General features: G+C 39.9%; 1 protein-coding gene across 4 annotated transcripts in view; it reads left to right on the top strand.

Moving 5' to 3' along the window:
* The window catches only part of stim1a (stromal interaction molecule 1a), a 36377-nt gene that overhangs the window by 13323 nt on the left and 7487 nt on the right, over positions 1-15567 (top strand). For all 4 annotated transcript variants that reach the window (XM_088079121.1, XM_042487430.2, XM_088079123.1 and 1 more), the window contains exons 7-11: positions 4236-4413; positions 12157-12334; positions 13108-13275; positions 14022-14122; positions 14917-15146. In XM_088079121.1, the coding sequence (XP_087935247.1) occupies positions 4236-4413; positions 12157-12334; positions 13108-13275; positions 14022-14122; positions 14917-15146 (855 nt within the window). The remainder of the gene's footprint in view (positions 1-4235; positions 4414-12156; positions 12335-13107; positions 13276-14021; positions 14123-14916; positions 15147-15567) is intronic.

Here is a 15567-nt window from a genome sequence, read left to right as displayed (position 1 = left end):
GAGAAAAGGTTAGCTCTTTAAGAGGGTTTAGATTTTAGTCATTCAAATCAGTGAAATTTGGTGGAATGGTTTTAAGGGAAACTCAGATATTTTTTAACCTTGGACCCCATTTTCCCATGCGTTTGTAAGTTACTAACCGGGACAACATTTTTGTCAAATTGGGGCAACTCATTGCAGAAAAAACAATGGTGGAAACATTGCTAAAAGTTAGAGAGAGGAGTGCTTGGAACACTTTTTTGTGTTGGAGTACAGAACATGTAACATTGTGTTATCTAGAAGATCGTCAATATCATGGCTGAATATTTTGCTGATTTTGACAATGTGGAAAAGTGTGAGATTTCAGACTTGACACATTGAAAAACAGACGGACTCAGAGGACTGTCATGAAAAACATTTAATATTTCTGAAAGGTCTTTTCCATCAACACACACACTTATAAAAACAAATTGACTAATGTCGCCATTAGTCATTTATAAACAAAATATGGGAAAATAGGTTCCAGGTTAGAAAATACCAAAGTTTGCCTTTAAATACTCCACTTACCTGAATGCCTTACCTGGAAAACGTTTTTCATTAACATACTGATCTTGTTGCAGGTTTTAATGAAAAAAAAAAAAAAAAACTCAACAAATTCAACAAATCCTTGACAGTGTTATGTGCACCCACTGGTTCATACTTCAAAATGAAAGGCATTACTTACACTGTATATATATATTGGAACCGGTTCACAGGAATAAAACTTGTCATTAGAGAGGCATAAAACACCTTCCAAATGACTAAGCTGGCACTTGCTCACACATGTTACTCCCTTGCAGAAAAAAAAAGATTCTCATGAATTGGAAGAAAATTACTGTGAAACATCCTGTGGAAGTTTTGAGTTTGTATTAACAGCCTACCACCATTACCAACATCCTGACTGGTGTCTGCCAATCTCACTTTTCATCAGCACCTTTTCTCTGTGATATGTTGATTGCTTCATTTATTTACGTAGTCACTTACTCATCTACTCACTCATTTACTCACTTCAGTCGGGCCAGTGTTGACATGAAGGGGAAATCCTGTTACTACCTGTATCAATTTCAGGCACTGAGGAAGTGAGCTGAGAGTTAGACGAGACTGCTCTGTATTCCAGACACTCCTCTCTGCGTACTGAGACAAATAAACAGCACTCATCCTCTCCCTCTCCTTCTCCAGTATCACTGCTCCACTTCTGTAACTACAGATTGTAGTCCTTCAGGTTTAGTTTTTCTTATTTCATTTTTCTCTTTAAGGGTTGGTCTCATCTCAATGGATGGGGTGTGTCTCCACTGTCATACCTCTTGGCAGAACTCTAGTATTTACTTAATTTTTTTTATACTATCTGTGTTGACACTGGGATAGCATGTTCCCAGACTGACTGCCAAAATTCTTTGTTTTTTCAAGAAAAGCAACATGTTTGTTGTTAAAACGTCAGTATCAGTGTGAAAGTTAAATACAAACATTTTATTCTACTGTGCTAGAAATGTTGGACAAGGTTTTGCATAAAATATTAATCTGTTGACAAAATATGATATGAAGAGATTTCCCCAGCCCTGAGGTTCGATCCTTTCTCACTGGAGAACTTGATAAAAAAGAAAAGTGGAACAGTGAATATGGGAGTAGAAGTGTTAATGAGAACAGACAGGGAAAATGTAATGAACCTTCATAGAAAACAGTCATTTGCGTTAGAAAGAAATTGCACAGGGAGACGTTGTGTAGTGGTCTGTGTCTGGCATGTGTCATTGTGGATGTGTTTTGTTGGAGTCACACCCTGAGGAAGACATGAGCGAGCGCTGTCTGGCTTTGACAGCCTCTCAAAGCCAGGGGGTCCCACTAATAGTCAGTCTGTCTCACAGTTTACAGCAGCAGCATTTTGAGACACATCTCACAATGGGATGATCTTAATCTAGTGGGCAGTTGTGTAATGATAATTAACTCAAGCACATCTCTAGCTTTATGGTTAATTAAATGTCATTTTATACTCTCTTGGTGGTATTTCTGAAAAGCAGTGAATGCAGTATTGATTGTTGACTGCATGCAACTCGGATGGTGAGAGAAGGTAAACTCTTTTTCCTTTTGAGGACCAATAGTGTTGTCAGAGCAGTAACTAAAACCAAGAGAACAGTCTAGAATTAGGAATTAATTTTATATTATCTCTGAGTCAATGCACAGTATTTCCTTTGAGCATCTGTGCTTAGTTACAATGCAGACCCAGAATACATATAGCACACATGCATTTCATCGTGACCTCATTTTGGGGAGTTTTCTTATTGATGGTTAAAAGACAGTGCTCAAATACTTTTTTTTCTGTTTACATGCACTAGTGCATGCAGCTTTTTAAACTACATGCACTCAAAATAATTTTACCTGGACAAATGTTCTTACAGAACCATTTGGTATATTTGTCTTTTCCTGGCACTTCTGTTGTGGCCGCATTTAACTGAAGGGAATCCAAAACTGACTATGTCGACTTTCTTTTCTATCATAGTCCAAATATAAGTAAATTGTCAATGTGTAATTTGAGCTGACTTTTCCTTTATTTTTACTGAAAAGATGTATATTAAAGAAACATCAGGTTTTAAATGGTTGTAGTCAGGGTCATCCTGGACAGGAGTACATTGAGAATTTCAGGTAAACTGAAGGAAAACAAAAAATGAGGATATTGCAAATGTGTTACAGTACATTACCATAGAACTGAAATGAGTCTTTTTTGGTCCCTTTCGGGCACTTCGAGTACAGGTGTTATTACTGCACAAATTGACGTGCAACAGAATCTAAGTGGCGACTGATTGATCAGGTTTTAGACTGTGATGCTGTTGCAATTCGTCCCACTGTGAATGGCACACTGTCAGTTTTTATCTATTTGCACGATGAAGTTGTCAGTTTAAAAGTACTTTTCCATTGCGTGACTAAATGGATGTGTGGAATGAGAGCACGCTATAAGTGTCAGTTGTCTCATGGTCAATGCGTTAGTTGGAACTGGCCTAGCACAACATATTTTCTGTACCAAGTTATGTGCACTGGTGCATGTAAAGCTGAAAATTACGTACACAGCTCAAATTTTATGTGCACTACCATGCATATGCACATGGTATTTCAAGCCCTGTGAGGTAATGACCTGCATACTAAGAAGAGACAGGAGCAATGGTGTACAGCTGTCCTGTAGATTTCATGTTTCTCACTTGTTTGTCACTTTGTCACAGTAGCACACACAGCTGGCCCAAGTTCCTGAGTCTGATGAACCTGTGTTTGTTCTGGACTTTATACTGTAAGCATGTTGACAGGAATATACACAGCCCCTCTCAAAGGTCACCGAGCACAAGCTAGACTTATGTGCCATTTACTGTACCATACAGGGGGTTTATGTGCAGAGGGATGTGTGCTGTCAGTTGCAGCCAGTGCTACTGGAACATGTTGTAAAGAGCTATGATATTAAGTGGAATATTATCCTCACATCTAAAGAGAAACAAGCTTGAACTGATCTCTTCTCCTAATTTTACTTCCTTTTTGTCTCACTCCAGGAAGTAGAAGTCGTGTTTTTGACATCTCTTTCCTGCACACCCCTTAGCAGGTTTTGCAAGAAAAATGTGCCTCATTGTGTTGCTTGCAAGGCTACAATTCAGGATGTGTGGCGCTGCATGACCTCATCATCAAATGACAAATTGACTTTTTTAAACCCAAACTTGAATCCTTGTTCAATTTTAAGATTATAAAAGAATCTAATCTAAGGCTTCATAGAAGTGGGATAGCTGCTTTCTAGCTGCTGTGGCTTTTTATAGCAGTGAATACCTACTCACACTTAGTTATTATTAGGATTTGATTCATGGCCTCTCATGTGTACCAAACTGCTATAGTTGCCATTGTTTAGTTTTCTGTGCATGTTTATGAGCATTGGTTATCAGACTGAAATAGGCAGTGTTAAGCTGGCTTTATCGGGGTCTTTTGCACTCGGCCCCTCTCACCGCAACCTGAACTTGTGCTACTGACTCTATTTGTGTCACTTCACAGCGTTCGCAGTACAAACAGGCTATGATCAAGGACAAGCTTCACAACGACCACATCCTTGTGAAGCTTGTTCATTGTTAGCAGCTTTATCTTGTGATCTTGATATATATTGGCTGGTTCAAATACACACCCTCTTCAATAGTTTTACGTCATATTTTTTGATGTTGATTACCATACTAAAATGTAACTTCTTTATTTTTCTCTCTTATCAGTGAACAGACATAACCACTTGAAGGACTTCATGCTGGTCGTGTCAATAGTCATAGGCATGGGTGGCTGCTGGTTTGCCTACATCCAGAACCGCTACTCCAAGGACCACATGAAGAAGATGATGAAAGACCTGGAGGGCCTGCAGAGAGCTGAACAGAGTCTGCATGACCTGCAACAGAAGTGAGGGTTTTTCCCACCACCCACACAACAGAGTGTAATATTCTACAAGCACTGCATTGTTTATGCATACCATTAGTTTCCACATAAAACACAGTATAAAATGTGGAGTAGCTTTTCTATTTGTTTTCATATTAGACCTTTTTGAATATCAAACCAATACATGGACACTCACCACCGTCTCGTCTTGTTCAGTGTAGTTTTCAAACACTGCCTTAAATTGACTATAAACTAACTTTAACTCAAGGGCACTTTGATAAATAGTTATCAAGCTTAAAACTAACATTAGCCAGTGTTGGACTGGCAATGCTGCTTACATTTCTTGCATGTACAGAGAGTTATCCCTCACACACTCTAGCACACTTTGATTTTCTTTTTTTCCCTGGCACTGAGGTTTTTATTTTATTATTTTATTATTTTTATTTTATTTATTAACTAGGTGAATAACAGCCTCACTCATTAATTCAGATGTCTTTGGTGTATGAAATAACTCCCCTGTTCGTTTTACTGGAAGGTTAAAGGGATACTTTGCTGATTGTAAACCAGGTCTGTGTCACCGTCGTGTGTGCAGATAAACAATGTTACGTCTGTATGGTATACATCTTATGCTACCAGCTCCAGGAGATTTTCACCATCCTGCAGCCAAAATCCATCATTTTACGTCATCCGGCACCTGGCAGATTTTTGATCAAGGCACAGGTTTGGTGTTCCCAGTGCTGCCGGCATGTGCGGAAGCCAAACACCGTTCATCCACACACACTTCCTACACTGCGATGACAAAGACCTGGTTAAAAATCAGCAAAGCATTCCCTCAAAATTTTCTTATAAGACTATATTTATTCTGGGGATAGTTGAAGCAGGTATTAATTCAAAGGATGCAGTGTGCAAGAAATCCTGTCAGTGTCTGATTTTACATTGTAAATAAGGATTTGCACATAGTGGATCTCAGTCGTATATACAGTCATGACTCAGTGATAAGCCATAACTTTCTCCAGATTGCATGCACAGAATCGAATTGTTCTAAAATGGGGAGTGAAAGACTGGAAGAGCTGCAGTGTGATTCATTGGATAGAACTTAAGACCAGTCTTTCCCAAAGTTAGTGACCCGTTGTTAATGGGCGCCAATTGGCAAAGTAAAATTTACAACAATGCTATCATTTGTAAAGTCATGTCCCCAATTAAAGTGGAAGAAGAGCTTTGTTTTTTTTTTTTTTTTGCGATGTTGGTGGCTGTTTACTTCCCTCTCTCTCTCATGCTCTCTCTCTCTGACACTCTCCCTCCCTCTTTCCTTCTTTCTGTCCTTTACCGAACCTTGTCCTGAAAACGTGTTCACACTGTCTGGCTTAGGTTACATTGAGTGTGATTGCTTTGATTTCCTCTTTCTCGATCACATGCATGATGTTGAAAAGAAAAAAAATTGTAAACACTGGTTTCATCAAAGCCAGTGGAAATGCAAAGGAGAGGCCTTGGTGTGTTTCATGTGTCATTTGTCTAAAGTTCAGATAAATGACTATAGATTAATAGATTACCTGACCTAAACAAGTCACATTTGAATTAAATTTCATGAAATTAGATGACAACCCTTATGATGTAATTGTAAATATACATGACACATGATACGTAAATGGCTCAAGGAAACATCAGTTCAGTTTGAGTTGAGGTGTGTGTGTTTGTACAGGTAGAATGGTACTTAAGCTAGTTGGACAACTTTATACAACTCACCAAGCAGGAAGTGTCTTCTGTAGCTTCTAGAGCTGTCTTTCAGTTGAAAGCTTAAAACATGACTTAAGAATAGGCTAACTACACAGGCTAACTCCCAGTTGTGTGTGTACACCACCAGGGTTTGGCTGCCTCCCAAGCATGACCATTAAATCACAGGACAGTGTAGTAATCTCCTGCTGTGAGGCTGCAGATGCACATGATAAAGGCATGCAGTTAGGCTTCTTAAATTAATTGTATATATTAGGAAACACTGGGTGTTGTTGGTAGCAAAGGCTGGAGTAATACTGACTCTATATCTGACTGTAGTGTTTTGAAGGGTAAACTTTGAGAAGTGATTAAAACATGGATTGGAAATACAAGCAGTCAGGATAAGACTTCTCTGCAAGGTGGCAAGCCTCAGTCTGCATGCTACAGTGTTGAGCACAGTGATTTTTAGTTTTGAGCTGCTTTTCCTTCACAGTGAGGGGAGCAAGCTGACATGGTGTGAAACCTCATGCCATTTTCTTTCACTGTTGGAAATAAATCAACACCGATCTTTTGAATATTTGGTCTTTGATAAATTGTCCCAAAAATGGGTGACCCCTGTGACCCCTTTCAGTTAAGCCATTATTAAACAAAGTTGCGTGTGTGCAGCATCAGATGTGGCTCTGTTTCGACAGGATACTTCATGCTGACACCTGCTCTGGCCTAAGCTGCATCAGGCCATTGCTGCCTTAATGGTTAAATGTTTTGAAATGAGATGTTTTAAAATGGAGCACTCTGAAAAGAGCCAAAAGCAGTGTCAGGAGGACAAAAATCTAACTATTTTGGTCCTGTTAGTACTTTAAGGAATGCTCAGAATGTGCCTGTAAGCATTCACCGTCTCCTCATGCTCCCTCAAAGGCTATTCAAACATAGCTTCACCTCATACGGCTTTTGTTTAAAAAAGTGAACAGACTGTGCCATTAAATTGTCTCAATGAATGAAAAGTCACAATGAAATGGTATTTGATGTGTGTCTGCTGACGTTTTGTATCTGTAATTTTAAGTAGTTTTTCTGATGAACTGGACCTGGGGCAGAACTTAACGTATAAGTGACTGTTCAGAAGTTAATTACCTTCACTGTAGTTGAATTACTCAGTGCCAAAAAAGCATTACAATGAATTATGAATCTGTGAAGTTGCAGCTTTTGTATGATTGAAAGGCAGCATGAGGGAATTCCTGCCATAGGTGTGTTGGTATAATTTATTATGAAAATGTTACAGATGTTGGCCAATGTTATGACATCATATTGTGTCTTTGAAAACATAAGGATTGATCTTCTTAGACCAGTGCTTTTGCCACATACTATTGATTAAAAATTGTCTATTGTTTTTTGAATAAGTAGTGTTTAAAGTTGAATTTGGCCTTATGTTGATTGTAGAGGGAAGTTCATGGAGTTGCCAAAATGGAAAGTGTTTAACCTCTGGGGAGCAGCGCCAGGCGTTGCCGAATGACTGCATGACATTCCTGTCTTGATGCTCTGGGACATTGAAGAGGAGGAGATGAGCTGTTGTGGACTTCAAAACTTTTACTCTGTAGTACTGCCCTTACTACCCGCATGAGTTGCTCTTTGTATCATTTGGCTGTTCGGGAGACAGGTTGTTAAAACATGACATGCTCTGTTAAACCGCATATAGACTGTGAAGAAAAGAGTATGATTTCACAGACTGAACTGAGATTGGTGTTTGTGTCAGCCTTGGGTTCCTCATATTCTCTGCAGAAAGGCCCCGGTCAGACAGAGAAACACTGCCTATTTTGTTGAAGTCTGGCCCAATCAGAAAGAGCGCTATTTCGGCTTGCTGCGTCTTTTTCTTTTATTGTTGCTGTCCTTAGCTGAACCACTATTTTGCTGTGAAGTAAAATTGCAGAACTGTACGATGAAATCTGCATTAAAAATCGGCAGGTGGAGGGCACTTGTTCTGGCTCTGATTGAATGTGAGAGGCTTTTCCCAAATAATAGGCTGGTTACAGGGAAATCGAGATGGATGATGGTAGGTTTAAGGCTTATTTTAGGATGAATTTGACAATCTGCTGTCAACCATCTGACTTAGTTACAGGTGGTGAACGTTAGAAAGGAGTTAAGACATGTTAAGGTATTTCTTGCAGTTTGGGAGATATTGAAAGTGAGCTAACCTTAGCTAACACAAATCACATACACTACCACTTGCTTTTTTCACAATGTCATTTTTTTTCCTCTCAATTTATTGGAGTGAACAATGGGAATAAACACCAAAGATATTGGGTGCTTTTTCCGCTTAGAGTTTAAGTTTTTCACATTGAGGTGTTCAAGGTGCTCCTGCAAAAGTGCAAGGTGCATAAATTAGACAGACACAAGGCACTCAGCAACAGAAAAGAAATGAGCAAAACTCTTCTCTCGTTGAAAAGCCGCCCCAGGCTGCTCAATAGCACTTTTTCCAATCCGGGCCCTCTTCCTATTGCACTGTAGTATCTCAGTCATGGCTCCTGTGTATGCTTATCTTACATAATACATACAAGGTGCATTTTTTTATTGGAGTAGTACAATAAGGAAGTGGAAAGAATTTTTGTGGGATTTGCTCACTGAATAGCAACCAAAAGAGCCATTGACTGCTCTGGTGGGGACAAACCATTGAGGTCAAACTCAGTCTGTCCCTCTGATAGACTGCCAGCTCAGTCTGTGTGCTTCCTCTGTGGCTTTATACTTTGATCACTTGTGAAAACACACCTGCCACTGCCAACTCTGAAATTGGGTCTGACATTTATTTCTTCCTAAGCTAATTGCTCTTATTTAATTCTCCTCTGCAGATCAAACCAGAGAGCTTTGAGTGTAGACAATATTCTGCATTTTCTGAAGGTACCCACACATACTGTAGCTGATTGCAGTATCATGCTAGTTTGGGACAGTGCTGTGCTGCTTCACATGCAGCATCTTGACCAGTGCAGACATTTTCTTGCATATCTCAAGCTAAAAGTATGTTTTATTTGCTGTAATTCAGTTGTGTTTTGCAACCACATTTAAATCCAATCTGTGGTGGAAAGGAGCTCAGAGAAAGGCCAAACAAACTGATTATCTTATGCCTGTTTCTCAAAAAGTGTCCCATAAAGCATTTTGATTTTAAAATGCCTATTCGTTGTGCTGAGGATTTGCAGTAGTTTGTGTTTTAATCCTGTGCATTCATAATCAAAAGACAATGTTTGACAAGCTAGCCCATGTATTTACTGCCATAAGCAGACGACTGGGATTATCAAAATGTTCTAAATGAATAGTGGAGCACTGTGGCCCTGGGCAGAGATACTATATTATATTGTGGGTCAGTGTAACTAGCAAGAAAAGACCTTTATCTCATACAGTATATGTTTTTGGAGCTGAGAGCGTGAGAGGTATGTCCTCTGTCTGTAGCCTTGCCTTTCTTCCTGATCCCTGCTGTCAGCTGCTGTCTTTCCATACCTTCAAGCAGATCCTGTGGTGGTATCAAGTAGCCTGGCCCAGCCATGGCCGCCCTGTAGGGAGGCAGTGGGAGGAGGCTTTGACTGGAGCTGGATTTCCTGGGTGCCTTTTACAGTACTGTTTGACCCAGCCTCTGCCTCACCGGTGGGAGATGGTGTTAAGCATGGCTGTCGGCTCTAGTGCTAATTCACCCGCATTTGGATCGGGGTGTGGCGTGCAGACAGACATCCTGGAAAAGGGCTGGCGACAAGGACAGCAACATTGCATGTGATAGGCAAAGTTAGTTTTCCTCACATTTTATCACCTTAGGGCAGTAAGATAAATACAGATATAATAGTAGCATATAAAAAGTTGTGGGTTATTATTTACTGTTGCTGCAAAGTCTGCAGAGACATTCTGTCTGCGTCCTGTGAGCTCTGCAATGCAGGTCAGGTGAAACAGCATTTGGTGTCTTATCGCTGGGCATTGTAGCTTTGCCAGTGGTCTTGAATCTTAGTGAGAGAATGGCAGAGGTCAGGGTCGAAAGCATGAGCAGGACTGCCCGCCACCCACATTTTCCATAGCGAGCTCTTAGGATCACCTTTCATTTCTCTGTACTTCTCTGCTCCCTCTGCTGTTGTGTTTCATCTGATACGGGGGGAGTGCTTCTCCCTAGTGACTGAAATACAGTACTGAGTCCTGCCCTTTACTGTCTTGAGACAAAACACATGATTTTCTTTTTGTAGCTTTGTTGTGCTGTAAGACCCAGTATTACATTCTGGGACTATTTGCCAGACGAGGCACTTTTTAATTAAAAGTCCATTCTAAATATTATCACCTCAAAGCCCACATTAGATTTACAGACCAAATTAAACTCTTCATTTTTTGTTTTAAATGGTTTAAATTCACTTTCTATTTCTACATATCTCTTAATAGTTATCAGGGTTCCCACAAATCCTTAAAAAGTCTTCAAAGGCACTTTTTTCATTAATTCAAAAATAAGGGTTTAGTTGGTATTAAATTAATCAATCATAACCTTTCAAAAGTCTTAAAAATGCTCCGAAATGGGGAGGAGGATTTCATAATCCATTGTATTGAAAAATCTCAAAATAATTGGTAAGTTTTAAAAAAAAAATAAATAATAGTTTAATAAATTCCTTTTCTGAAACTTGTCATGATGAGAATCCAAGCAGCAGGATTTTAATTCCGAGTGGCATTAAAAAAGTCTTAAAAGTCATATATACCTTGCCTTAAGCTGCAGGAGCCCTGGTCATGCTGTTTATTATTTCTTTTTACAGATTGCAGAAGCTGCATAAATTATATCTGTACGTATAAGTAATTATGTCATGGGTGGCATGCCTCTCTTTAAAAAGTAGGAATTTTTAGAGGGTAGTTTAAAAATAACCTATATAGAAACCAACACATATGATTCTACAGGAGCGTTTGGTACCACACTGTACGGGTCTAAAGTTACACTGTTGCAGCTGTTCCCATTCTTCGCTCTGCCTCCTCTGATGTCAGTTTATTGTGAGCTGCCCAGCAGCTGACCGTGGCTCTTTGCTTCTATATGTTATCCATTGTTTCCGGTGATTCATCGCTGATGCAAGTCATGCATTCCACACATGCATGACACTCACATGCTAACACGTCATGCCTGCTGCCGAAAATGCCCGCAAACACTGGCATCTACTACGCTATGATTCTTTGTTTGGCCTTATCAACCATCCAGCGATGTCTTTCCTCTACGTATTGTTTTTTTTTCCATACTCATGTACTGACTTTGTCTTGGTTTGACTCGACACGTCACCTCAGCACAGTAGGGCTTTGCACCTATATTACAACAGCGCTACCAGCTTGAAGGTATGTCTTTTAGTGATGACAGCTTGTCTTGAGTAATGGCGTTCAAAAGCAGCAGGCTGAAGGCATGACTAAAGGTCCCCTGTTATTTTGCAGCAAATGTATCTTCATCACACAGCACAGCAGGTAAAAGAAGTTTACCTGTTGGAGGTGAGATGCAGCTCTTTATCTAATATCTAACTTTGGCTGTCTCTGCTTTTACTTTTCCTCCCTGCAGCATCAGTAGACTTGATTTTATCGAAGAAAAGCTGCTACCAAATGCTCTGCTAATTCAGTTAAAACAAATTTAATTTCCAATAGATTCTTTGCAATAGGAGCCCTCGTAGTAAAATAAAGCACATATTGGATGCATAAACAGGAGACAGGAGAGAAACTTAACTTATAAACCACAGAGTTTCAGTTAGAAGCCACAGAAGACTGAATACACAGAGATTTTTAAAAACGCCTTTCTCTCTGGTCTACTGCACAGACAGACGTGAGTTGTTTCTCGCAACACGCTTATTTCAGGGGGAGAAGGGGGGTCGTCAGGGGTTGTCTGCAGTCAATGAGACGTCACCACTACCCGCTTGGAGGCGTTCGAGTGCACTTTTGGTCTGACTCCAGAGACAGTCCATCTCATGCGCGACTCTGCATGTTTAAACTGACAAAGAAACGTAAATCAGAGCGGCCAATGGCAAATCCCTACAAGACAAACTAAGATTGAGAACAAATGTTTCTTTTTGTTCCTTTCCTTGTTTTCAGGCTGCAGATTGCCCAGGAGGAGCACCGTACGGTGGAAGTGGAGAAGGTGAACCTGGAGCAGAAGCTGAGAGATGAGATCAGTGCAGCCAAGCAGGAGGCCCAGCGTCTGAGAGAGCTGCGTGAGGGCACAGAGAATGAGCTGAGTCGCCAGAAGTATGCTGAAGAGGAGCTAGATCAGGTACCTGCAAATTTATAAATGTGATTTACACCTAGAGTCTGTAGTACAGGCACTGGAACTGAGTAAACAGTGTGAGCATCGAAGGTGGCAACTGCACAGTATGTTTAGTTTTATCAGATTCACACTGGCTATAGTATAAATACACCCACTGAAGTCTTTGTCCATTAGGAATTTGGCAGGAACAGCACAGCACATCCCACACAAGTAACTAAAACACATGAGTATTTGTTCGAAGGACTATCACAGTGATCTAATTCAGACACTTTTGTCACATTTTTTTTTTCATTCAGAAACACGGTGATAAATTGGAAACGCACAAGGCATTCAGATTGTGTGTAGTTGTAAGATTCATTGATTTTAATTTTCACTGATCTGTGGCACTGTTCACTCACGCTCCCATAGTCAGGAGGCTAGTATCGAGATCCATCTGTCCTTAGCTACAAAAATGATGTAATTTCTTACTTATTGCTTTAAAAGATGTTTTGGGATATTTAGAATTGAGACATGTCAGTCGTTTGTGTGTGTTATAAAAATGTGCGAGAGCTTACTGCAGTAGAGAACATAATTTTCATCAACTTAAAAAATTAAGTGGCACATTCATGACTTTTCAATATTTTAATCTTGCAGTTTACTTCCAAAATGTCACAGTGCATTTTTGTGATTCTCTTATTTACAAACTCATTGCAAATACTGTGTTGCTTGATGACATAAAGTTCACAAGTGTCTTGTTTTGATGTGTGAATGTGTCAGCTAATGTTTGACATTTGTTGCAGGTGCGTATGGCGTTGAAGAAGGCAGAGAAGGAGTTGGAGTCACGGAGCAGCTGGTCACCACCAGAGTCTCTCCAGAAGTGGCTGCAGCTCACCCATGAGGTGGAAGTGCAGTACTACAACATCAAGAAGCAAAATGCTGAACGGCAGCTCCTGGTGGCAAAAGAAGGGGTGAGCTTGTGAAATCCTAAAGAAGAATGTCACACTGCTCAAGAGATGTTACTGCCATGATTTGAATATAAAATAATGTGCTTTATATCTATACATTATTTTACAATGTCACCAGAAACTGAGCTTGTCCATAATATCTAAACCTGAGAAATTGGATGTATCTTAAAGTTGTTAAAGGAATACTATGCATGATTTTTCTAAAACAATGTAGAGGTTTGTACAAAAGTAATCCCTCTTAACCATCACTTATGATCCACTATAAGTGTGCAGCGGTGTACTTATCGTACTCTGCTTGGATTGTCTTATTTTCTTGTTAGTTTACTCTTTTTGGGTCGTTCCTGGGCACAGTGTGTAGATGAGGTTGTGACTTTTTTAAAAGGTAGCGGTGCCAGACTGTAAATGGCATCTGTCCAAAAGGAAGCCATTAAAATTGTGGACACAGTGCTGAAAATAACTAAATAACATGAATTTAGATTTGGCTTTCACTTTTGTCTGCAATACTATTGTAAAACAGTAGCCAGCAGTTCCTGTGTAGTATACATTTTCTGCAATAACAATGATTACATTAAAAAAAAACACAGCCTCATTGCTGTATGCTATCTCAATTATGGTCTTGAGAAACAGCTGTTCAAATTCTGGAATACCCATTGGACTTTTGGCGTACCTTGGCAAAAGATTGCCCTTTAACCCAGTGTGTGGATAATGTCAGAAAGGCGGAGATAAATGTTTGACCTTTTTTTTCACAGGCGGAAAAGATAAAGAAAAAGAGAAACACTCTCTTTGGGACTTTCCATGTGGCTCACAGCTCCTCTCTGGATGATGTGGACCACAAAATACTGGCAGCAAAGTAAGTCAGAGATCCTTATTGTGGCATATTTATATTGAATTTTAGACCATGAACGAGTGTTTGAGGTTTTTTTTTTTTTTTTTTTTAATACATTGACTATTATTCTTGTGTAGGTTCCCGAATGGGCCTATATGTGGGTGTTAAAATGTTTCCATCTATCATATGAGCAAAAATGATGCTAGTCGTATCAGATTTGGCAGTTCAATATAAATATTTTGTCCCTTTTTTTGTCTTTTTTCAATATAAAGTTTTAAAGTTTAAACATGCTCAGTGGGACGTTCAGCTTGACAGAAATATTCATGTATTCCAGTAAACAAGCTACCAGCACTAACAACTGATTGTAAATGGGCAACAAACTTCTTTGCTGACACGAGATATCAACAAAAGCTAAAGACTGTATTATATTAATTAGCTGTGAGCTGTGAGTTCACCACTTCCTCACTTCACAGTGCAGTCTCTTGCTCCCTCCATTCTGCTGTTTGTATGTCCATGGCTGCTTGTACCAAAGAACAGCGTGAAAGTCACAAGCAATCACTCCTCAGCAAAATCTGGGGACCAAAGCATCCCCAAAAGTACACTGCACAGCTTACTAACTAGCCAAAAAAAAAAACAAAACACTTGGATCAATCTCAGTCATCTGAGAGGTCTCCGTCTGATGCTTTGATGCTTTGAATCTCCGACTTTCGATTTCATTATTCTGGTATTGTATATTATGTCTCTTTATAAAGTTATTATTAGTTACCCTTTTCTCTGTATTTATTTCCCCTGTGCTACTTTCTCCTCATCTTTCATAGACAAGCCCTGGGTGAGGTGACGGCTGCTCTGCGGGAGAGGCTTCATCGCTGGCAGCAGATAGAGATCCTCACAGGTTTTACCATCGTCAACAACCCCGGCCTTCCCTCTCTGGCCTCATCCCTCAACCTTGACCCCAGCTTCATGGGCGGCAGAGCTACGCCTCAGCACTTCATCATGTCCGATGACATGGACGACTTGGATGAGGATATCGTGCCTGGAACTCTGCAATGTAAGAGTTCATCCGAATCTCTCGGCCTTTCTGTGGGGATTAGCAAACGAACCCCTAAACACTCCAAGGCCGTGCTGGGGAAACCCAAAAATCAGCCCACATGAGAATTTGGACCTTAACTTCTACAATTACCTGAATGTATCCTTGTGGCCTCCCTGGTGATGGAGGTAGTGAGGGTCACACATGACTATGATTTCACAGAGTGTTGTTTTACATTTGTATGTTGTGTAAATGTAAATTCACATAATTGTCTTTGTTCTTTTACACACAATTCCAGTTTGATGCCTTTTGTTGATTGTTCTCATTTTGGAAAAAAGTGTTAACTAGAATCGTTGGATAATGGAGACTGAAGTGACTCCTGTGACGTTCCTCTGGAAACTGAAATGTTAACAAAAATATACCTCTTAATGAGAACAAGTTT

The sequence above is a fragment of the Plectropomus leopardus genome, chromosome 6 (genome assembly GCF_026936395.1).
Source record: "Plectropomus leopardus strain MGB_pleo_1.0 chromosome 6, ASM2693639v1, whole genome shotgun sequence".
NCBI lineage: Eukaryota > Metazoa > Chordata > Actinopteri > Perciformes > Serranidae > Plectropomus > Plectropomus leopardus.
The sequence above is the reverse complement of the archived record's forward strand: the minus strand, read 5'-3'. Positions and strand labels throughout refer to the sequence as shown.